Source organism: Rhinopithecus bieti, unplaced genomic scaffold, assembly GCF_001698545.2.
Source record: "Rhinopithecus bieti isolate Rb0 unplaced genomic scaffold, ASM169854v2 scaffold_40368, whole genome shotgun sequence".
NCBI lineage: Eukaryota > Metazoa > Chordata > Mammalia > Primates > Cercopithecidae > Rhinopithecus > Rhinopithecus bieti.
The window spans coordinates 949,030-974,296 of record NW_016817546.1 but is presented as its reverse complement, the minus strand read 5'-3'; the positions used below and the strand labels follow the sequence as shown (position 1 = coordinate 974,296).

At 39.4% G+C, this 25,267-nt stretch overlaps 1 protein-coding gene across 6 annotated transcripts in view; it reads right to left on the bottom strand.

The window, feature by feature from the left end:
* RERE (arginine-glutamic acid dipeptide repeats) overlaps positions 1-25,267 on the bottom strand; it is a 492,528-nt gene that overhangs the window by 287,332 nt on the left and 179,929 nt on the right. For 4 of the 6 annotated variants that reach the window (XM_017856041.1, XM_017856039.1, XM_017856042.1 and 1 more), the window contains one exon: positions 4,609-4,679. In XM_017856041.1, coding sequence (XP_017711530.1) covers positions 4,609-4,679 — 71 coding nt within the window. Of the gene's footprint in view, positions 1-833; positions 901-4,608; positions 4,680-25,267 lie in introns of those variants that run through there. The other 2 variants (XM_017856043.1, XM_017856044.1) reach the window with 1 other exon arrangement.

Below are 25,267 nucleotides of genomic sequence, written 5' to 3'. Positions count from 1 at the left end.
CAAACAGTGGTTCTTAACTGTGCATTGCTTTTAAATAAGTGAAATTTTAAAACTCATAGAAGCATACTGAAAACAGGTTGAAAACTGTTGTCCAGACGTATGAGATCAATTTATTCATATAAAGCTTAGCATGTTTATTTGCAGACCTCTGCCAAATCTCTGCAGATATCCAGGGATCCAAAGCCTAAAGTGTGGGAACCACTGGTCTAAAAAAGTGATTGCACAATGAGGAACATCAACACTTACATATTCAGGAAGAATTTTAATGAGAAAGTACAGTAGCTATGTTCTCACTTCTGCAACACATGCACTAAAACTGGAAAGAAAGTATAACAGCTTTACCGTGCCCAAGCCAGGCTTCTTTCCATCTCTACCCCGGGAAACCCCAAAACAATTTCAACATACTCCACACTAGCCGAAATATTGAAGGACGTGACAGGTTTCCATTGGAAACTATTCTCTGACCCATTTATATTATTTTCCCTACTCATCAATTTACTGAATTTACTTTACTTCAGGCTCTTAACAATGGCTGAGAAGAAACAAGCTACTTCAGAAATTTAAGTGAATTTATCTGAAATTGTCAAAAGTTACCAAAGGGATAAAACTTCAGAAATATTGTTTACAATATTAGCATTATGAGAGTAAGTGTTACCAAGCTGAAAAGATGGAACTAGTAACCCTCATTTTAGTGCTACTGCCACAAGGCAGTCAGCCCTCAAAAGGTGAACTGGTAACCACATCAACAGCGATGGACTAACAATAAGAGATAGCCAATGGAACTGGAAAAGAGAGAACACAGAGCAGAGTGAACAGCACATTAAAACGCTTACCAGTTTGAAGTCTTGAATGCTACAGATGAAATACGGTGTGTTTGGCCTCCGACTCTCGATATACACACAGTCTTTAAAAGAAAAGAAATTTTAAAACAATGGCATTTACCTTTAAGGGAACAAAGACAGGGCCCATAAAGCCACTGCATAAATAAATAAATGACAAGGCACATATCTTTTATTGTAAATTTTTTCCCAAAAGATGGTATTAAATTGCAAATATCTTTATGCTAAAGGAAAACAGGCCTTTGGTTCTTCCTGATTATTTTTCTAATAATTTAAAGAACCTGATGAAGCCTCAATTATTTTCTTCAGAGTCCCTGAAGAAGGAGGGGAGGATTCCAAGGGATTATCCATATTCAGATGAAGACACTTAGATAAAAGAAACTGCTCACTCAAGATCACACATCAAGGTGAAATCTTGAGTATCTTATTCAGATAGATGCTCACATGTCTTCAAAAAAGAGAAATGGCTTTGCCACGTGCTGCTATATTTGTAATAAATATTTTGTGAGGAAATAAGTGAAACACGCAAAAATGACTAGTTTGAACATGCTACTACAATGACCTTTTCAACTAACCAAAGAGAAAGAAAACTAATCTCTTAGAGACAATTTGCCATTACATCGTACCCTAAACACATTTTATTTTCCAATTGTAAACAAAACCAATGCCACTAATCAGAGATGGAATAAAGTAAATCAAGCTGCATTTTCTTCAGGGAAGAAGAGTGCTTTCTTAAATTACATTTGACATGGCAGTGGTTGGAAAATAATTTTTGATGCTCTCAATGACTGGAGTGTAAAGCATTGTTTTTTTTACCTTTTTTTTTTTTGGCTGGTCTCCAACTCCTGGGCTCAAGCAATCCTCCCACCTCAGCCACCCAAAGTGTCAGGATTACAGGCATGAGCCACCATGCTTGGCCAAGGTTGCTTTTAAAATGCCACGTTAAGACACTTAAATAAAAAGCAATGATTTTAAGGAAAGCAGTGGCTATGGAGACAGGTAACCTCCTCCTACCCCCATATCACAACCTGAGATCATCATAAAGCTTAGGACAGGAAAGTCTATGTATTATTTACTGAAAAGTAAAGTCACAGTCAATCAAATCTAGGAAGAGTGACCGTAATGCCTCATTCACTCACTCATTTTGCATAGACAGGGCCTCATTATGTTGCCCAGGCTAGTCTCAAACTCTTGGGCTCAAGCTACCCCCCTGCCTCGGCCTCCTAAAGTGCTGCGATTACATGCAAAAACCACCATGCGCATCCCATAGTGCCACTCATTTTATACTTCCTCTTGACCCTTCAGAATATGTGTGTCTCAGAACACTTCCGATGCTTGACAACACAGGCAACTTCCTCTACTGCCTCACTGGTCTTCTGCGTTGAGAGCCAAGAAAAAGCACAGAAGTAGCAACAGGGAGTCCTCACAAGCCCCAACAGACCCACCAAGACGATCAAGAAGAAAGTCCCCACAATGAGACATTCCAAACCCTTTCTGCAGAACACCAGGATCCTTGTACCTACCCAAAAGGCACTCCAGAAAAAGAAATCTCAATGCCAACTATTTAGGCATTCAGAATTCCCCAAATGATTCTCTACTCAACGATGGACTCAACAGAAATTTAACCCCTGAATCCATGTAAAACGGGAGCTCAGGAACGAACTGTAGACTAAGCTTTCCCTATATCTTGTTCCAAGGTCCCAGATGCTAAATAACTCTGCTTCAGCATTCAGGCAACATCAACTTAACATGCGAATCATCTTAAGGGACAAGCAAGAGAATTCTTCACACCACAGTAGATCATTCTTTCATACTCCTACCTTGGTATTCAAGTAAAAACAGAAGAAACTCAATTCCCTAGATAAAAACTGTATCTCCAAATTACGCAATTTTGGAACAACCCAACGTTCTTAGTTTCCTGTGTTTCAGTCCCTGTTATACCCACTGCCAGCATTTCAAATCTCTAGTTATCAATTATTTACCCATCTTACTCAACTCAACATGCCCTCTCCTTTCTGTCGCTTCCTATATACTATATTTCATGACATTAACACCATCATAGCCTAGCTACTGACAGAGCAGGAGCATCACCATCTTGGACAAGCACCGCCATTTTAAAGTTCCCCTTGATCAAAAACTGCCTAAATCTAACCCAAAGGGCATCAGCCTAATGGCTAATGACATCATGACCATAAACCACAACTGATATCTCCAACCAGAAACATTCCAACCCTAAGACAAACCCCTCTCTGACCACAGACATGCCAGCCCAGAGATAACCTCCCCTCTGGCTAGAGAGATGTCAGCCCTGAAACATTCCAACCCCACAATAAACTTCTCCTCCACCAAGAAACATTCCAAGCCTGTGATAAGCTCTCTTGCCCTAAACCCTTAAGTAATACTCTCAGTCTGTAATAGAGAGTGCTCCTGACCAAAATCAGCCAGAAGCTCCTGTCTGGTTTATTCTCCAAAATGAACCTGTCTTTGACTGTTGAGCCNACAGTGGTTCACAATCTTCCAAGTACTAGGATCCCTTGTAAGATGAGAATGTTTCAAAAGATTCCCAAATGATACTACTTCGGTAGTATTTCAAATACCAATTGTTTGAGGAAAATAACAAACACTGGTTCCTGACAGGCGTGGTAGCTCACACTTGTAATCCCAGCACTCTGGGAGGCCAAAGCAGGCAAATCACTTGAGGTTAGAAGTTGGAGACCAGCCTGGCCAACATGGCAAAATCCTGTTCCTGCTAAAAATACAAAAAAATTAGCCGCTGCACTGGCACACACCTGTAATCCCAGCTACTCGGGAGGCTGAGGCAGGAGAATTGCTTGTTCCCAAGAGGCAGAGGCTGCGGTGAGCCAAGACTACAGCACTGCACTCCAGCCTGGGCGACAGAGCAAGACTCTGTCTCAAACAACAACAACAACAAACAGTGGTTCTTAACTGTGCATTGCTTTTAAATAAGTGAAATTTTTAAAACTCATAGAAGCATACTGAAAACAGGTTGAAAAACTGTTGTCCAGACGTATGAGATCAATTTATTCATATAAAGCTTAGCATGTTTATTTGCAGACCTCTGCCAAATCTCTGCAGATATCCAGGGATCCAAAGCCTAAAGTGTGGGAACCACTGGTCTAAAAAAGTGATTGCACAATGAGGAACATCAACACTTACATATTCAGGAAGAATTTTTAATGAGAAAGTACAGTAGCTATGTTCTCACTTCTGCAACACATGCACTAAAACTGGAAAGAAAGTATAACAGCTTTACCGTGCCCAAGCCAGGCTTCTTTCCATCTCTACCCCGGGAAACCCCCAAAACAATTTCAACATACTCCACACTAGCCGAAATATTGAAGGACGTGACAGGTTTCCATTGGAAACTATTCTCTGACCCATTTATATTATTTTCCCTACTCATCAATTTACTGAATTTACTTTACTTCAGGCTCTTAACAATGGCTGAGAAGAAACAAGCTACTTCAGAAATTTAAGTGAATTTATCTGAAATTGTCAAAAGTTACCAAAGGGATAAAAACTTCAGAAATATTGTTTACAATATTAGCATTATGAGAGTAAGTGTTACCAAGCTGAAAAGATGGAACTAGTAACCCTCATTTTAGTGCTACTGCCACAAGGCAGTCAGCCCTCAAAAGGTGAACTGGTAACCACATCAACAGCGATGGACTAACAATAAGAGATAGCCAATGGAACTGGAAAAAGAGAGAACACAGAGCAGAGTGAACAGCACATTAAAAACGCTTACCAGTTTGAAGTCTTGAATGCTACAGATGAAATACGGTGTGTTTGGCCTCCGACTCTCGATATACACACAGTCTTTAAAAGAAAAAGAAATTTTAAAACAATGGCATTTACCTTTAAGGGAACAAAGACAGGGCCCATAAAGCCACTGCATAAATAAATAAATGACAAGGCACATATCTTTTATTGTAAATTTTTTCCCAAAAGATGGTATTAAATTGCAAATATCTTTATGCTAAAGGAAAACAGGCCTTTGGTTCTTCCTGATTATTTTCTAATAATTTAAAGAACCTGATGAAGCCTCAATTATTTTCTTCAGAGTCCCTGAAGAAGGAGGGGAGGATTCCAAGGGATTATCCATATTCAGATGAAGACACTTAGATAAAAGAAACTGCTCACTCAAGATCACACATCAAGGTGAAATCTTGAGTATCTTATTCAGATAGATGCTCACATGTCTTCAAAAAAGAGAAATGGCTTTGCCACGTGCTGCTATATTTGTAATAAATATTTTGTGAGGAAATAAGTGAAACACGCAAAATGACTAGTTTGAACATGCTACTACAATGACCTTTTCAACTAACCAAAGAGAAAGAAAACTAATCTCTTAGAGACAATTTGCCATTACATCGTACCCTAAACACATTTTATTTTCCAATTGTAAACAAAACCAATGCCACTAATCAGAGATGGAATAAAGTAAATCAAGCTGCATTTTCTTCAGGGAAGAAGAGTGCTTTCTTAAATTACATTTGACATGGCAGTGGTTGGAAAATAATTTTGATGCTCTCAATGACTGGAGTGTAAAGCATTGTTTTTTTTACCTTTTTTTTTTTGGCTGGTCTCCAACTCCTGGGCTCAAGCAATCCTCCCACCTCAGCCACCCAAAGTGTCAGGATTACAGGCATGAGCCACCATGCTTGGCCAAGGTTGCTTTTAAAATGCCACGTTAAGACACTTAAATAAAAGCAATGATTTTAAGGAAAGCAGTGGCTATGGAGACAGGTAACCTCCTCCTACCCCATATCACAACCTGAGATCATCATAAAGCTTAGGACAGGAAAGTCTATGTATTATTTACTGAAAAGTAAAGTCACAGTCAATCAAATCTAGGAAGAGTGACCGTAATGCCTCATTCACTCACTCATTTTGCATAGACAGGGCCTCATTATGTTGCCCAGGCTAGTCTCAAACTCTTGGGCTCAAGCTACCCCCCTGCCTCGGCCTCCTAAAGTGCTGCGATTACATGCAAAACCACCATGCGCATCCCATAGTGCCACTCATTTTATACTTCCTCTTGACCCTTCAGAATATGTGTGTCTCAGAACACTTCCGATGCTTGACAACACAGGCAACTTCCTCTACTGCCTCACTGGTCTTCTGCGTTGAGAGCCAAGAAAAGCACAGAAGTAGCAACAGGGAGTCCTCACAAGCCCCAACAGACCCACCAAGACGATCAAGAAGAAAGTCCCCACAATGAGACATTCCAAACCCTTTCTGCAGAACACCAGGATCCTTGTACCTACCCAAAAGGCACTCCAGAAAAGAAATCTCAATGCCAACTATTTAGGCATTCAGAATTCCCCAAATGATTCTCTACTCAACGATGGACTCAACAGAAATTTAACCCCTGAATCCATGTAAAACGGGAGCTCAGGAACGAACTGTAGACTAAGCTTTCCCTATATCTTGTTCCAAGGTCCCAGATGCTAAATAACTCTGCTTCAGCATTCAGGCAACATCAACTTAACATGCGAATCATCTTAAGGGACAAGCAAGAGAATTCTTCACACCACAGTAGATCATTCTTTCATACTCCTACCTTGGTATTCAAGTAAAACAGAAGAAACTCAATTCCCTAGATAAAACTGTATCTCCAAATTACGCAATTTTGGAACAACCCAACGTTCTTAGTTTCCTGTGTTTCAGTCCCTGTTATACCCACTGCCAGCATTTCAAATCTCTAGTTATCAATTATTTACCCATCTTACTCAACTCAACATGCCCTCTCCTTTCTGTCGCTTCCTATATACTATATTTCATGACATTAACACCATCATAGCCTAGCTACTGACAGAGCAGGAGCATCACCATCTTGGACAAGCACCGCCATTTTAAAGTTCCCCTTGATCAAAACTGCCTAAATCTAACCCAAAGGGCATCAGCCTAATGGCTAATGACATCATGACCATAAACCACAACTGATATCTCCAACCAGAAACATTCCAACCCTAAGACAAACCCCTCTCTGACCACAGACATGCCAGCCCAGAGATAACCTCCCCTCTGGCTAGAGAGATGTCAGCCCTGAAACATTCCAACCCCACAATAAACTTCTCCTCCACCAAGAAACATTCCAAGCCTGTGATAAGCTCTCTTGCCCTAAACCCTTAAGTAATACTCTCAGTCTGTAATAGAGAGTGCTCCTGACCAAAATCAGCCAGAAGCTCCTGTCTGGTTTATTCTCCAAAATGAACCTGTCTTTGACTGTTGAGCCACTTTTCATACTTCTTTCCTCATTCTTTAACTCTTACAGTTACGACTCACTGGCTTCAGAACTAATAGGTCCCTTTCTAATTAATGGCTTCTACCTTCTTAAGGCTCAAGTGACAAAAAATACTTCAATGGTCTGGTCTCACTCCACACCCCATCTTCCCCTAGGATGCATTCACTACAAGAAATTCCAGCTCTGCTCCCAGTCTGCAAAACTCTTTCTTCTTTCCTTCTACCAGTCCCTGATCACACCAACCTTAGAATTAGTTATTAGTTCCATAAGGAATAACTTCTCATGGCTCCTCTGTAACTAAATGGCAACACCTCCCTTCTTTTACATAACATTAACAATTTACTTTCCTTATCAAGTTATTTGGCAGTTATGTGGTCTGCACTGTCCACTAACAATTTACTATCAATCTTGTAGACTCAGAGGAATGTACTCAATTCTACCTTTCCTGGACTCACCAACGACTAATGTCTGCCATTAGTGTGGGGGTTAAAAAATATAAAAAATAAAAAATAAGGCCAATGCAGGTAGATCACCTGGTGTCAGGAGTTCAAGACTAGCCTGGCCAACATGGTGAAACCCCAACTCCACTAAAAATACAAAAATTAGCTGGATGTGGTGGTATGCACCTGTCATCCCAGCTACTCAGATCGCTTGAACCCAGGAGGTGGAGATTGTAGCGAGCTGAGATCACGCCAGTGCACTCCGGCCTGGGCGACAGTGGAACTGTCTTTAAAAAAAAAAAAAAAAAAAAAAAAAAAAAAAAACCTGAAATAAACGGGAGATGCTTAGAAAGCAAAGACTATGTATAATGTTATTCTTTTTACACAAAGTTTTATTTATATATACTTTAATTAATCCACAGGATCATGACACACCGTCTTACTCTGAGACATAAAACTAATTTACATATAAAAAACTTTCCAGAAAAAGGAAAGAGAACCTATGTTCTTTCATTTCCCACTGCAAAGTTACATTCAGGAAAAGGACTGCCTGTAAATACACTAAGATGTAGCTCTGTTAGAGAAGGAAGGAAAGGAACATGCTGGTATGTCAAGGGCAGCCAAGCACATCTGTTTGCCTAAACACATCTCAGCAGTTGTACTGGACCTGCCTCACACACCTAGCCTGAGAAATGCTGCCATGAGGGATAAGTGTGAGAGTCATCCTCAACTGGACATATGGAATTACCACTATTACTTTTTATTAGATTAAAAGCCACCTCTTTTGTTTAAAAGCGATTATGGGAACTCAAACTAATCCAAAGCTATGAATTCATATCAGACAGTCCAATACACAAGGCTAATAATCTGTAAAACGGGTGAGTGCATCAAGGGATCTCTATTAGTACTTAGAAACGCATATATGAAAAAGTTAGAGAAGCTCACTGCAAAATTAAGTGACAAAACTTACAGTTTTGTAAGCCACTAGAGGGTGGTTATTAAAAAAAAACAAACTTTACATACATAGTGGTAAAACACAGAATGGCTAAGATTGGGGTAATAAGAACTAAAAATGTTTCACACTATGTAAAACTTGCCATAGGAATGGGAAAAAAAAACACATTGCTTTGACCTGATTTGTCTAATTCATTTTTAAAATCAAAGCATGATGAATTATTATAGGGTCAAACTTTTCTTTACAACCCTCTGACAAATATTAGGATGACCCAACAAAAAATAAACATAAATTTAGAATTCAAGTCTCACAGAAAAAAAATTCACTTTTATATTACTTTATAAATATGTCAAACGGCCGGGCGCCGGTGGCTCAGCCTGTAATTCCCTTGCACTCTGGAGAGCCGAGATGGCGGATCACGAGGTCAGAGAGATCGAGACCATCCTGGCTTAATACGTGAAACCCCGTCTCTACCAAAAAAATATACAAAAAAAAACCTAGCCGCGACGAGCGGGGCGGCGCCTGTAGCCAGCTACTCGGAGGCTGAGGCAGAAGAATGGCGTGAACCCGGGAGGCGGAGCTTGCGGGTGAGCTGAGATCCGGCCCGTGCCACTCCAGCCTGCGACAGGCAGACTCGGGTCTCAAAAAAAAAAAAAAAAAAAAAAAAGAAAGAAAGAAAAATATTCAAAACAGGTTCAATTAAAGCCCAAATTCTCATAATAAAAAGTATTCCCTTTGCGCTATTAATCAAGCAGCATATTTAAGAAAATAATTTATATAAATGTTTATAGTTAGCACAAAAATATAGTGCTTTATTTGAAAAGGGAAAGATAAGAACGTAGTCAAGAGCAATGTTAAAATCTCAGTTGGAATATATGCCCAGTAATCTTTTAAAGCCAAAATGATTTGGCAAGATTTTCATGCAATTTATGAGTGCATGGGTTGTCTGAAGCTGGTTATAAAATTGGTTTTAGTCAGTAGGATCAATGATACTTAACCTGAAAATCTCCCATGGTCCCCAAGTACTGCAGATACTTCTTCTTTTATTAGAAAGCTAGCAGTTCTGAAAGAACTGCGCAAAGCTGATGCGATCCATTAAATGCATAATGCACATTTTCAGAATTACCCATATAAAAACACGTATTTACCAGAATTGAGCAAACGGTTTCTGCAGGGCAAGTATATATATTTTTTAAATCTTCAAATCAGCATGCCTGTAATGGGCCAGAAAAATGAGTGAGGCTATTACCATCAATATCAATTAATCCAAACAACACATGATAACTAATGTGTCTTTACTAGGGATGTCTAGAAATGAAACCATGGGTCTGGGTTGAGACTTACTCTCTAACATCCAACCTCTGTCTGGGAATGTATCACAGGATTAAGTGACCTCAAATCCTTGTTAACAGGGAGCAACAAAATCCGTAATTTGGGCAATGATACTGAACAGAAGTATTTCTGGTTGTTTCTCACAACCTCAGCATGGCTTCATGTCCAAAGATCTATTGTGCCATCTGTAAACAACAGAGCATTTGCTAAGCTGGGGAAGGAAGTCAGCCAAAACGTGAAGGCAGATTCTCAAGGCAAAGAAGGTCCTCTGCTTTTTCAACCCTCAGCAAATCAGCAGGTTTATGTAAATATAGCAAAAGCACAGTCCTCTCAAGGGTAAAAATCATCGTCTGAAGCATTAGGCAGTTTGGTCATTATGAAACACAAAGAACCTGTCAGCATCTTTCCTGACAGCCTCCTATAGAGCAGAGTGGACACTTACCTCACCCACTAATTTAGCAAGCAGTGCCATACACGCCAGCATTAAAGCTGTGGTCACAACATCACAACATACATAGGCAACGCACAGCCACTGCTCCACCTCATAAAGAATTTTCCTATCAATGTGTTTCCGCCTATTAATCTTTGAAATACCTTCTCATCCCTTTGCAAAGCATGGCAGTGCCACTATGATATAATTTCCAACAGAAAACCCTGTTGTAAAAAGCACACATGAACAAAGACTTTCTCACAAAGAGGTTTCTCGGAGACCAAGCTGGGTGGCACAGCAGCGAACATGGGAAGTTGACTCTCAGGACTGTGCCGCTCTTCTGCTTTCTATTTCTCCTCTACATGACTCCTCTACCCTCAATGCTTGGAGGTAACAGTCAGTGAGGTACAGTATGTTGGTCTAATATGGCAGAATAAAAAATTCACCAGTACCTCTCTATAGTTAAAACAGATGTCCCCCATTTTCCAAGACACACACAGAGTGTATATGTTATGTGTGTGTGCATGCTGGAAACAACACTGAAATCCTGTTCCCAAATTCCAACCCAGAGTCTCTGCATACTGCATGTCCTCCAACAAACCCTCCCATTTCTAGTCTCCCAAACCATAAAACAGCCAAACCCATCACCATTCCTCAACTCTATAAACAATGCACTGTTCTTCATAGTAAACGCTCAAAAATTACATGAGCAACAAACAAACTGAACAAAGACATGGTTAAATAAAAGAGAGATCCTAGCAAGAAAGTCGCTATGCTCTACCAATATGAACAAAACAAATGCTGTCTTCTAATACTTCTTTAGGAAATAACTCGATTGCCAGGTAACCTACTTTAGTTTTCTGCCAGAATCTTCCCTGTGAGGGGTACTCATATTGACTGTAACCCTGGAGAATTTGAAAGGGAAAAGGACTGCTGCTTGGGAAGCTCAGGTGAGAGCATCACTGGAGCCCTGGAGTTCAAAGCTGCAGTGAGCTATGATCCAGCCACTATACTCCAACCTAGGTGATACATACATACACACATACATACATGGAAAAGGAAACAAAAACTGGGAAAAGTGCACCTCCGTAAATGAAACCTTCCCAGTCCTTACCCTTACTCTGTTTATCATCTGTTATCAAAATCAGCTGCATCATCTTAAAGATTCTAAACTTGGTGGAAAAAGATCTCAGATAACACGTATCTTTGTTTCCTTCTTTTTTAAACATCACAGTAATTAAATTCCATGTATTGAAATGTCTATAGATTCCCAAGTAGTGCTACAAAGCCTACCAGGGCTTTTGTTGGAACACAGAACACTAAATACTTCTAGCAAACATTCATCCGTCTTTATCCTCACTGCTAACAAGGACAGTTAAGTTATGAGAAAAAACAAGTTGAGGGGAACAGGTCATAATAAACTAAAAGGGATTTTGTTGAAAATTCCTACATTTCTCTTTTCTCCTTTAGAAGTCAGGAAATCTGCCAATGTATTGAAAACTTAAAAACTGATCTGAAATAATCATCTTCCCAACTTTAAAAAATAATGCTGGGCCAGGCATGGTGGCACATGCCTGTAATTCCAGCACTTTGGGAGGCTGAGGCAGAGGACTGCCTGTGCCCTGGAGTTTGAGGTTACAGTGGGCTATGATTGTACCACCACTACACTCCAGCCTGGGTGACCACATGAAACCTTGTCCCTTAAAAAAAAAAACAGTGATGTGGATGTTTTGGAGTAACTGCTGCAGCATGACCCCCACCTTCCCAAATCAATCATATGCTACACAAACTTGCGAACTCTGTGGAACAAGAAAAAGCAAAATTATCCTGCCAGCAGCAAAAATCTTATTATACTGATATGCTAAATATTAGTCATGGTTGGACACATATTACCCAAGCAAAGAACACTGTAAGCACTCTCATCTCCTTATTTTATTCTGAAAACATTCCTTAAATAGCACCCCTTATCACCTGTGTTGGTTGAGTCCCTACCATGAAAGTGAGTCTAGCCAATGTAACATCCAAGTTCCCGTTAAGTGACTGGATCTCTATACGGGTTTAAAACTTTGTTTATATATAGCTTATGTGCCATAGAGAATAAAAGTAATCTAAGGGGGGAAATCTATTTTAAAATTCAGTGACAGCCATCTACCTACTGAAGTCGTGTTTGTGGCACCACAGACACAAAGGAAGGGAACTTCCAGGCTTCGCTCACTTTTTCTGCACCCTTGATACTTCAGGGTACCTAATTTCCTAAAGCTTACAAATGCAAGTGACAACCCTGTCTTCAATTTAACGACTCATCCCCTCCCCCAAAAAACTACTATGAAATCCCTATTAAGTAGAGGATGATTACTAACGGAAATGCTGACAGATCCTTAACTTAATGATGAGAACTGACATATGGCTGAAATAATGTACATTCAAGAAACCAATGCAAAGAGTCCAAACACTTCTAGAACACCGTGCCCAGTATTTATAGGAAAACATCATCAGTGACAGGTAGGCTGGGTGAAAATTCTTCTCTCCCGGTATGGCTGACAACAAACAAATTGCCCATCTGATATTCTGGTGTCACATCCTGCAGAGCAGATTTCAAGCAACACTGCTTGCTCCTTTTCAGAAAACAACGCACTAGGAGCCTGGGCTTTACAATAAATGATTCAACCAATTTACAGGGCTCACTGGAAATACACAGGACAATTCACAACGCCTGCGTTATAATTCTTATTTGGCAAATGATTTTATTATAAACTAGTATCACAGTGAATCCATTTTCTTTACAGGTTTTCTGCTACTGTTTAATGGACTGTCAGTATAATTTAGATTTCATCTATTTAAACTCATTCAAGCCTGGCTCCTGATTGTACAGTAAATGGAACATATTTCTATTCAAATAAATTAATGACAGTTAATTGTAGTCTGCAGTTCTCAGTTTTGTAAATGCAACTGTTCCACAGTTCCTGCATCAAGCTACAAAATTTCCCACACCAATTATTTTCCCGTACTTCACAGGCATCTTCCATTTCTTGGATGCCTTCCTTATAAGACTAATGTATATATTCATTTAATACTCTTTCCCATTCAAATATTTACCTCCAACTTTCTAGAAAGTTAGGACTTAAATGCAACCAAAATGTCAGAAAATAAAAGTTTAACTGCCATTCTGGAAAGATGTTCTACTAAGGGATTTTTTTTCAAGTTAGCAAAATTCAAGATTAAAAGGCATTTTTTAAAAACTTACTCCTGGATGATTTTCTTATATATTTCAAATCAGTTACAATGTCAATATTAAGTGGAATTTATTAAAAGTAGACTAAATATCCCATATGGATTTAAATATACAAACAAGGCACATGGCGTATATTAACATATACTGAAGTGCTTCTGAGATTGATATTCTGTTTAAGAGAAATTTACTTATGGCCAAGATTAGTGGCTCACACTTATAATCCCAACACATTGGGAGCTGGAGGCAGGAGGATCGCTTCAGGCCAGAAGTTTGAGACCAGCCTGAGCAACATAGCGAGACTCCATCTCTACAAAAAAAAATTAAAAATTTAAATAGCCGGGCATGGTGGCAGGCACCTGTAGTCCCAGCTGCTTAGGAGGTCGAGGTGGGAGGATCACTTAAGCCCAGGAGGTTGAGGCTGCAGTGAGCTATAATATAATAGCGCCACTGCGTGCCAGCCTGGGGAACAAAGCAAGATCCTGTCTCTTACACACACACACACACACACACACACACACACACAAATTTACTTCTGAGTGTTATTTACTAGAAATCACAACAATCCCATGAGTGATTTTTCTTCTTGAGTGATTACTCTTTCATGGAAGAGGAAACATCCACACAGCTGTGTAAGACATGCTTAAAGGAGAAAAAGGCATGCAAAGATGCACCTTGAAAGAAACTTATTGGCCGGGCACAGTGGCTCAGGCCTGTAATCCCAGCACTTTGGGAAGCCGAGGCAGGCGGGTTGTGTGAGCCCAGGAGTTCAAGACCAACCAGGACAAGATGGCAAAACTCTGTCTCTACAAAAAAACACAAAAAAAATTACCCAGGTGTGATAGCGTGCACCTGTGGTCCCAGCTACTCAGGAGGCTGAGGTGGGAGGATCGCTTGACCATGGGAGGCAGAAGCTACAGTGAACAGAGATTGTGCCACTGCACTCCAGTCTAAGCAACAGAGTGAGACTCTGTCAAAGAAAGAAAAGAGGGAGAGAGATTAACTTATCAAATCAATACCCAAATAGTAATAAAGTAAGGATCCAGAATTTGCTGCCCCAAACTATAACCACCAGGGTCATAGAATGACAGATAGGAAGTAAAGGAAAAACAGAGACACGCTTTTCATTCAGCAAGTAAAGTCTGCTCACCTGGCTTTGTTTCTCCTCTCCTATAGACACATTCAATCAAGACCAAGCCATGCCCATCCTCATGCTGCTGCTACTACGACCACTCTTCCCCAACCAGGTCCTATCACAATCCTGCTCAACCTTCAGGACCCAAATACCACCAACTTACAACCTGTTCTATTCCGTTATCTGCCCACTCACTGCCTATTACTAACATATCACTTCCCTAAACGAGAGTAATTTCTCCCCACAAAATGATCAAGGGCTAAAATTCTTTCTACTTTTTTTATCTTGCAGTACCATACCACTACAAAACATCTTCCACAAAGTTGCAGGCACAGAAAACTGTGCTCTTATTTTATTGACTGATTGATAAAATGCTACTAATACTGTAGCTGATATCTAATACACCCCATTAAATTCTACTAGCTTACTTGAAATCTACTACAGTGTCAGCGGGCTTCAAATTTAATTGTTTGCTTTAGTTTATATAAACTTGAAAGGGCAAATGAAACCTGTTCCCTGACTCTCTAATCTACCCATACCTGCTCCTTCTCTCCCTTAAATCGTTGTTGTTTTCATTCGGTTTTTGTTGCCATTGCTGTTGTTTGGGCAGGTCTTACTTTTCTAATTGAAGTCAAAGAATAAAGACTTTTTTTTTTTTTTTTTTTGAGACGGAGTCTCGCTCTGTTGCCCAGGCTGGAGTGCAGTGGCGTGATCTCAGCTCACTGCAAGCTCCATCTCCTGGGTTCACGCCATTTTCCTACCTCAGCCTCCTTAGTAGCTGGGACTAGAGGCGCCCGCCACCACGCCTGGCTAATTTTTTGTATTTTTAGTATAAACGGGGTTTCACCGTGTTAGCCAGGATGGTCTCGATCTCCTCGTGATCCGCCCACCTTGGCCTCCCAAAGTGCTAGGATTAGAGGCATGAGTCACTGTGCCCGGCCTGAATAAAGGTATTTTAAGAATAATTTAAAAACTTCAAGACACTTTCCTATGACAATAAATATTGAGACCTCATTTTTCCATTAAAGATCTTCAGCCCACTGTGAATTACAAATGTCATTTTACAAATATTCAACAGATGTTTTGAAAAAATAATTCCACCGACACAATACTTTCCAATAATCTCCTTATGATACAGTGATTTTGCTTTATGAAATATACAATATACTCAGGATAAAAAGAATTTTATGGGTGTGAGGGATTTTGTCAGGTAATCTGCTATCCACCTATCACTTTCATAATGAAAATTAGCACAGATTTCAGCAAGGTCATAGTATTTAAAGTTATCTAAATGCCTCTTGATTCCTAGTAAGTATGAGATGAGAGCTTCTGTTTATTGTTCAAGCCATAAGAGGCTCTGGATGCTTTCTATATGAAACCGTACTCACAACAGACTTCATTCAACAAATGAGTGCAGCTGCTCTGGGCGAATATAACACTTAACGGAAGTGTTGCTTCAGCATGCTCCTTTTGTAATTTGTACCTTGGAACAATTATGTTTTGAACATCTGCTAAGACAAAATGTATGAGAACTTTGAGAGGAAAAATTAAGACATCCCCATTCTAAACAAAGTGTATGAAAGACCCTTTGTCTTACAGGCAAGTCTTGTCAAGGTTACGATAAAAATAAAAATGAGTATGAAAGATTCTATAAGGAAAAGAATCATAATCTCATAAAAATATTCACACACAAACTGATTGGGCACCACTAATGTGCCACGTAAATGCTGGAGATACTAAGGTGAAAAAAACACTGTCCTTCCCTTGACAAGTTCACAATCTAATACAAGAGGTAGACATGGAAACAACTGTATGCCTTCAATTATTTTATTTTATTTTATTTTTTAAGACAGAGTTTCGCTCCTGTTGCCCAGGCTGGAGTGCAATGGCGCGATCTCAGCTCACTGCAACCTCCGCCTCCCGAGTTCCAGCGATTCTCCTGCCTCAGTCTCCCAAGTAGCTGGGATTGCAAGCATGCACCACAACACCCAACTAATTTTGTAATTTTAGTAGAGACAGGGTTTCACCTTGTTGGTCAGGCTGGTCTTGAACTCCCGACTTCAGGTGATCTGCCCACCTAGGCCTCCCAAAGTGCTGGGATTACAGGCCTCCATGAGCCACCACGCCCAGCTATCTTCAATAATTTTAATGGTTACTTATTTTTTTTGTCTCTGAAACAGGGACTGCTAGCTGGGCCCAATATTTATTCTCCCCTTCTTCCTTATTAAGAAGGCTGAGCATGGTGGCACATGCTAGTAGTTCCAGCTACTCGGGAGGCTGAGGTGGGAGGATCACTTGAGCCCAGGAGTACGAGCCTGCAGTGAGCTATGATCACCACTGTACTCCAGCCTGGGCAACAGTGTGAATCCTCATCTCAAAACAAAGAAGCAAAATTATAATAATAATAATAAATAAAATTTAAAAATAAAAAATAAAAAACATAACATCTGGTACGTGGCTGGACACACGGCCCCTCAGAATAAAGATACTTTCTAGCCTCTCTAACAGCTAACTCGGTCAGGCAACAAAGTCCTGGCCATGAAATATAAGCAGACCTATAATATTTCAACTTCTGGAAACTGAATCCTGCAAAGGGGAAGCCTTGCTCTTCTTAGTAATCTGAAGGCAAATGTGTGGGCTGGAAGTGGAGGAGGAGATGTAGCATGGAAGAACAAAGAGAATGGAGGCCACACACAATGGAGTAACAGAAGCTTTGACTGTAGCTCAAGAACCAAGCGAGAATCCACATCTCCTGATTCACAGTTCAGTATTTTCGGCCACTATACTCAAATACTTTTATAAATTATTTTTAAATTAGGCAAAATATTTAAATTCATCCATTAAATTTAAATTTCTAGATGCCCTAGTGGCATTCAGAACACAAATTTTGGAGAAAATATTCCAATTTTTTAAAATAGAAAAGCTAGGAACAGATGATGCTTTAAAAAATAGAACACAGAGCTCTTAATTTAGAATGATCAAAATAAGCTGATTAGATAACAAACGATCACCTTCTATTAGGATTATGAATCAACCCCTAGCGGCAGACGAAGTCCACAACTTCCTCCCCTAAGAGACTTTACAGTGAAGTCAAGTTCCTAGCATGACTCTACTACAAGGTTGCACAAGTAGGAATAAGTGATGGTAACTTCTCCTGCAGACTGCCTGGAATTCTTTGTGGGGACAAGTGGATGGTGTCTGCTGGCACTACTCAGTCTCCCCTCTTTCTTACTCCACTTCTGTACAGGTTTGATCAGGACTTGAGAGAGAATACACGACTGTTTCTTCCACAAAAATATAGGACTACTGATAAGCAAATTTTCTAGAACATTGTATCATTTATAAAAGCTAAAGCTGACCAAAATTCATACTATCCTAAATTCTCAGATTATAATCCATATTTTACTTCATACTAGAAAGACGATATCCTCTGTTATGCCACAGCTCTACCTCCTTTCCACACCCTCAACTCGGGGACCAAAAGAAGAGCACAAAAATGTGTCTGATGCACTCACGGTGGTAAAGATTTACCCTTCAAAGATTATACAAAATCTCCTGTTCTATTGACACAACATTTCTCCAATTTCTCTTTTTTGTTGACATTACAGTTACATAAGGACATTTCTCCAATTTCAAAACCACAAATTCAGTCACCTTCATAGGCCAAAGCCCTACGATACACCAGGGCTGGTTAGAAAGAGGTGTAATGGTAATGTATTTAAAATCTTTACATGTCCAGACATACTAACTCAGCAATTCCATTCCTTAGTAGTGTACTGATATTCATCACTGTTGTTTAGAATGGAGTATATTTGGAAAACATCAAGTCCAACAATACAGAACTAGTTAAACTGTGGCATATAGCCATTAGTGTGTGAGCATCTCATAATTTTTTGTGCCATGGATGAATTTAGCATTCTGTATACCTGTTCTCAAATAAATTTTTTTAATGTACAAAAGCAACATATATTGAAATATTTATCATACTATAAAAAACAACTTGTAATATAATAATATGTATACTTCTTTGTTGATTCATTAAATAACAGAATTTACTAGAGGTCATTCCCTCAATAACCTCCATACTTTAAAAGTGATGAGGAATATAAACATTGAGATTTTTTTTTCCATGTGATGCGACAGAATATCTAAAATTTATACTGATGTCATAGGCACTGCCAGTATTGCTGTACTTATCATCTAGCTTCATAAATGAAGTGAATGCTGAACGTCATTTGAAATGTGATGAATTGGTAAAAATAAAGATGCAATTTTTTCCTCACCCAAGTTCACAACCCCTTAAATTCTCCTTGGTAGGCCATATACCCCAGGTTATGGATCTCAGCATGAATGGAACACAAAGCAGCCATAACAGTTCAGATTTACAATTCCTGGCATGGAAATAAATTCAGGACATATTAAGAACCACATTACAAAACTGCGAATAGCTGAACTCCCTATATGTTCACTAAGAAAACTGACCATACGACAAATGTTAACAGTGGTTAAGTAGTCTCCATTTTAACTTTTGCTTGTCCAAATTTTCAATTTTTTTCCTTGAAAATGTATTATTTGTTCATCAAAAAGTGAAAATGCAGGAGGAAACTTATTGAAGAAAAATTTTTAAAGTCTATAGCCAAATATTATAAATGTACTCAAAGGGCAAAAGAAGCAGCAGTAAGTAAATGCAGGGGAGAGAACATAAAAATGGACCATCCCTAATCATTACAGAAGCTAAGTTAGAGAAACAACACTGAAAAGGGTGTTGGAAATCCGTTATGTTCATGTATCAGATGCCACAGCACTTAGAATCCTGACAACTGGGAGATAATAGAAGTAAAACATATGACAAAACTGATGGTCTCTACAACAGCCAGCCTCCACCAATCCTGACCTAAATGCCAAACGCAATCTTTAAAAAGCTTGCAGTCCATGATGCCAAATATCTATTTTGGGGATAGCTGCTGCAGACTTCAAAATCATTCTGGTTTATAACCCTGAAAGATAGCTCCGAGTTTTTCCTCATCCAAATATCTTCCAGCCAGTCCAGAGAACAAACTGGAAATCAAGTCTCCATTGTCTAGTTAGAAACTGAGTTACAGAACTCCTTGCAAGGAAGAAATAGCATTTCCCCAAGTCTGAGTGCTAACAGAGTAATTATCAAATGCAAACTTCAAAACCTTATGTGAATTTCTATGCTGTGAAATGGTGGTAATTAAGCCACTACTTTTCAGCTAAACTGTTCTGAGGATGTAAAAATACAACATACTAGGTGAGACCTTTTTGTGACGTTTCCTTTCCCTCTACTAAAAAGGGAAATTTTAATTATACACAGTATTACTAACACTGCCACAATCAATTTGGTAACTGCACAGTAGCTATGTTTTATAATACCCGCACAATGGGATGGCCAGGACAAGTAAAGTCTAAAAACTACATATTATCTAACAATAATGACAGCCTGCCTTAGAGCCAAGTTATACAGAGCTTTACAAATAGATCCCAAATTAAAACGTTAAAGTAAAAATTAAGAATAAAAAGCACAGCTAGGCGTGGTGATATGCACCTGTGATCCCAGCTACTTGAGAGGCTAAAGTGGGGAGGACTGCTGGAGCCTCGGAAGCAGAGGGTGCAGTGAGCCGAGATTGGGCCACTGCACTCCAATCTGGGTGACAGAGTAAGACCCTGTCTCAAAAAAAAAAAAAAAAACATATTGAAATTATGTTAAAAATCTGTATCATAAACTCACTCTACCTTCCCTTTCTAAAAGAGAGGTATAACTATAATCAAAGCTCCCCTCCCATCATTTTTTTTAAACTATATGAATCTCTATTGATCAGTCTACAGTGAGACACTAACATTCCATCTGTTAAGTATCAACATCTGTCCAACACACAAAGAAAGCCAGAACAATGCCTGCAGCCTTCAAAGGGATATAAAACTGTATCGCTGCCTTTTCAAGTTTGGTTTATACATTTTACACATTACACTATCACACTGTACATAATTAAAAAGGCATTCCTTGCAAAGATAACTGAATAGGGAAATCTAGAGATATAGGTCAGAAAACACATTTAGGGGTTAAATGAGTGAACAATGGTGGAGTATCTTTTGTACGTAACATACACCATGCTGCCTAATTAGAGTACATTTTTAATGGTGAAATAATGAAAAAGATTTAAAGGTACTAGATATTTAATGCATATATAATGACAAATAGTCATTATGTATGAATTCAATAGACTTGGTAAAGCGACTAGAAATTTATCCATTTCCAGGTATTTAGGCATTCACTTAAAAGAATGAAGTGACTAACTTACCTTCTCCCATCTATCTCTGGTACTTACAATATGCATTATAAAACTCAGACTAATACTAAGGAAGGAGTAAAACACATTCATCCTCACTCTTTCTAGTATTTAGGGTACTCACGCAGCTCCAAAGCAAAACTCATGCACACAGCCATCTATTCTGCAGTATTTAAAACTTTTTAAAGCAACAAATCACTCTTGTCCACATACATTTTAAAGTAATTTAACAAACAAAATACAGTGCTCCATCTTGAAATTCATAGACAATATTTTCAATTTTGGAAAGTCTGGTTTTCTCAGCTGGTGAAGCTGTCAGAATAAATAGAAGGCAATATCTGGAAAGATGACAAACACATGGGTCAATGTCAAATACAAGCCAATCTCTGTCAAGAAAAGAGCCAAATTCCTGCATTTCCATTTAAATTACGTTATCCAACTCAAATACCACCACGCCACTTCAAATGAAAATTGTTTCCCTTTAAAGAGCTTTTTACAAAACTGATAGAGTATAACAGATTAAACAACTCTTTCAGCAATTTTCTTAGCTACTAAAAGTCAGGCATCAAAGTATAATCATAATAAGGGGAACATTTAACAATTAATTGAGCCAGCTAAAGCTAAATCTCCAGAGCTTAGGAGTTCAAATGCTTGCTCACTAAGCAAAAGGGCAGAGGATTTTATATAACTGCAGGAAATCTCAGTCCAATTAGATTCTAGGTAAATATAAATCTTGCTGCACTGGGATTGGAACTCTGTCACAGTCCACCAGACTGATTTTAGTATCTGGCTTGGAGAGTCAAACCAAAGAACTCCTTGCACCACTGTCGTCTCTCCACACGCTACTGAATTAATCAAGTACCTCCAGGTTCTGTGCTGAACAAAGAAGGTCTTCTGAAGGCTGTCAGCTTGCTTTTACAACCAACCAATAAGACTCCCAGAACATATCACACAACTGTGAGGCAGTAACATCTCTGAAAATATTCATGATTCACCCTAGTTTATAATGGCGACACCTTAACTAATTCACTGTCTTTCCTCATTCAGAATTAGATCACGTGAGGCCAGGGGCCATGCTTTTGGAGTTTTGATAATGGAGACTTAGCAACTATCTTTCAAACCATGGAGGATTAAAAATTAAGTAATCAAATTAACTAGGGTGGCAGTTCACTTCCTTAACTTAATATGCATCTTTTATCCCTGTGAAGATTTAGAAAAGTGCAGAAGGATTTAACAGAATCAAAAGTATCATATTAACATTTTGGGGGTCAAAAAAAAATCAGGAATATATTTTATATTTTTAATCATTTTATAGTTGAAAGAATTTGGTCTGTTACAAACTGGCCTTGTAATCCCAATGTAAAACAGTAACATTTAACAAAGATTTTAATATAAGATTGGCCCTTTCTGGGCCCCGCACCTATGTGCTTGGATATATACTTATTTAATCCCCATCACAATTCTGGAGGCAGGCACTCTTATCCCCATTCTGCCCATGGAAAGACAACAGCGCAGAGGCCGCCCTCCACTCCCCGTTAACCCGCCAGCAGTGCGGCGCTGGATTATGCCGTCCTTTCTCCCTCTGTGGAATGGATTCCGATTTGTGGTCAAGATGGAATCTAAGGAAGTTTACACACAACACTGAAACATCTAAGAGAATTTTTTAGGGTTGTTTCATTTATAAGTCTAATTAACTTATAAGAAGAGTTAAGGACTTGAGGTTTGTGTTAATAGACTTTTTAAAAATAGAAAACAAATATTAAATTAGTAAAGGCAAGCTTAAAGATATTAATGAGTTTATAAACAAGACTAATTTGTAATTCAAAATCCCTTAAAAGTGATTAAAATGTATAACTTATAAATGAGATTTATAAGCTGAATTTTTTACAAAGTAGAACAGTGTCCTTCAATTTGCAACTTTAACAAATTGAATATCAATTTTTTTAAACCAAGGTAAACTTTCTGGACAGTCGTTTCTGCATATAAATATCAATCTTAAGGACTCTTCCCAAAAAGTCCTCCCATCAACTGCTCTGTGCACGTGTCTCCTACTCAACTGCTAAAGGAAGCACAGCTGAGACAATGCTACCCAAGAGAGGCACCCAGAGCTAAGCACTCAAACCTAGCAGCTAATTCTGCCTATGGTAATAGGTATCTAGGGAAAGGGAATGACTAAGTGCCTAGAATGTGCCAGACACTTTTCCAAGTACCTGGGATACATCGGGGAGAAGATCCCTGTCCTGCTGGAACCAACCAGCAGGGAAAAAGACACACAACAGAAATGGAAATGGAAGACGTCATGGGTGTGAGTGATTGTGAAAGGTGCAGGGATCCAAGAATTTAAAATCCTAGTGGGCTAAAACAATTGCTGGATCAACTGGCCCCAGGAAGGTGGAAAGTGAAGACGTAGAAGAGTGGGATCCATGAGTAGATCATCACCAGGCTGCATTCCTGAATCTGACCATTAATTGCTCATAAAAACACCTTCAAAGATTGACCTTTCAACATGTTTTTGCTCATTACGAAGCATGATTTTTAAACAGCCACCTAAAGAAGATTTCTGGGCCAGGCGCGGTGGCTCAAGCCTGTAATCCCAGCACTTTGGGAGGCCGAGACGGGTGGATCACGAGGTCAGGAGATCAAGACCATCCTGGTCTACACGGTGAAACCCCATCTCTACTAAAAAAATACAAAAAACTAGCCGGGCGAGATGGCGGGCACCTGTAGTCCCAGCTACTCGGGAGGCTGAGGCAGGAGAATGGCGTAAACCCAGGAGGTGGAGCTTGCAGTGAGCCGAGATTGCGCCACTGCACTCCAGCCTGGGCGACAAAGCTAGACTCCGTCTCAAAAAAAAAAAGAACATTTCTGCTTCCTTTGGAACACAGTTTTTGAACACACTTTTGTTCAGTGCTTCTTATGTAGACATTTCTGCTATAACACAATGTATGTTACTGGGAAGACCACATATTCAGCAAAATGTTCACTAAAATAAAAGACTTACATAAAATACAGGGTAAAAAGCAGACTACTCAAACCCCATGCAACTCTGAAATCAGATGGCTATTTTGTGAAAAATCAATATTTAAGAAATGAGAAACCCAGGCAGGTACCCAAGAGCGGCTGCATGCTGCCATAGGTGATATTGAAAATACACAAAAACAACAGATGCTGGCTTGAAGGCACCAAAACAATGCAGAAATCTGGGGTTTTTTGTGAAGGTGAGCACAGCAGGCAGGGCAACCTGCCAGAGAGCATAATGTTAGCATGTGCCTCTCTGGGGAGAGAACCCCAGTGGACAGGTGCTCATTTTTCATTTCATTTTCAATAGAAATGAGAAAGCTCCTGCTGGTGCAACAGCCAAACTGAAAGTTTAAATTCTCACCTATTTTTTTCCTTTCCTGCTAAAATACAATCCTGCATTATACCATTAAAGTATATGTTATAATTCTATTCCCTCTGGTCACACTCCTCTTGCCTAGCAAAAGTTGCACATGAACCAGCATAAACTGCACATTTTATTGACATCACTCTCCTATTTACTTACCTATCACGCACAAAGCAAAACAAACTATTGCTAAATATCCATATGCAATAACGAGGTCTCACGGCCAGCCCACATCTATTTCCCCCATCAAACTAATTCCCAATCTCATTGCGGGGAATAACTTTAGCCCCGCCATGTGCAGGCTTGGGAAAGCAATCAAGCCAGGTTTCTGTCTTTTTTTATACAAGACATGTGCATGCAATTCAAGGCAGACATACTATAGTTACTCTTCTGGCACTGTGAATCTTGAGCTGAGTGACAGCAAGGGAAGGAAGATGCTGAAGGGCCCCCATTCCAGTTACAGCATCTGGCTGGAACAGTCAGTGGTTCCCACCAATCAAGCATCTGAATGCTCTCATTTCAAGTAGGTCTCGGAGACTTTTTTCCAGCTTCCCAACCATTATGCAGGACAGGAAGCCTGTAATCATGTGAGTTACTCTAACAACAAATTGCCTTTTGTGTTACGTGATCAATGTACACCACCTTACATACATTCAAAAACCTTTTCATGCATACAACATGCTTTTTATTAGATCATAGAAAATGTGTATTTCTCTTTCAGTTGCTAAGGGTTCAAAATCCAGTAATCACCATTAGCCTATATATTCTTGAACAATTTACCTCTCACCTTCTCAGCTTACTTCCAATAGTTTCCTTATGGACGATGCTGCCTAGGCTAGCCTCAAACTCCTGGGCTCAAGTGATTCTGCCACCTCAGTCTCCTGAGTAGGTGGCGCTACAGATGCTCGCCACTGTGCCCGACTAGACACACTATTTTTGGAAA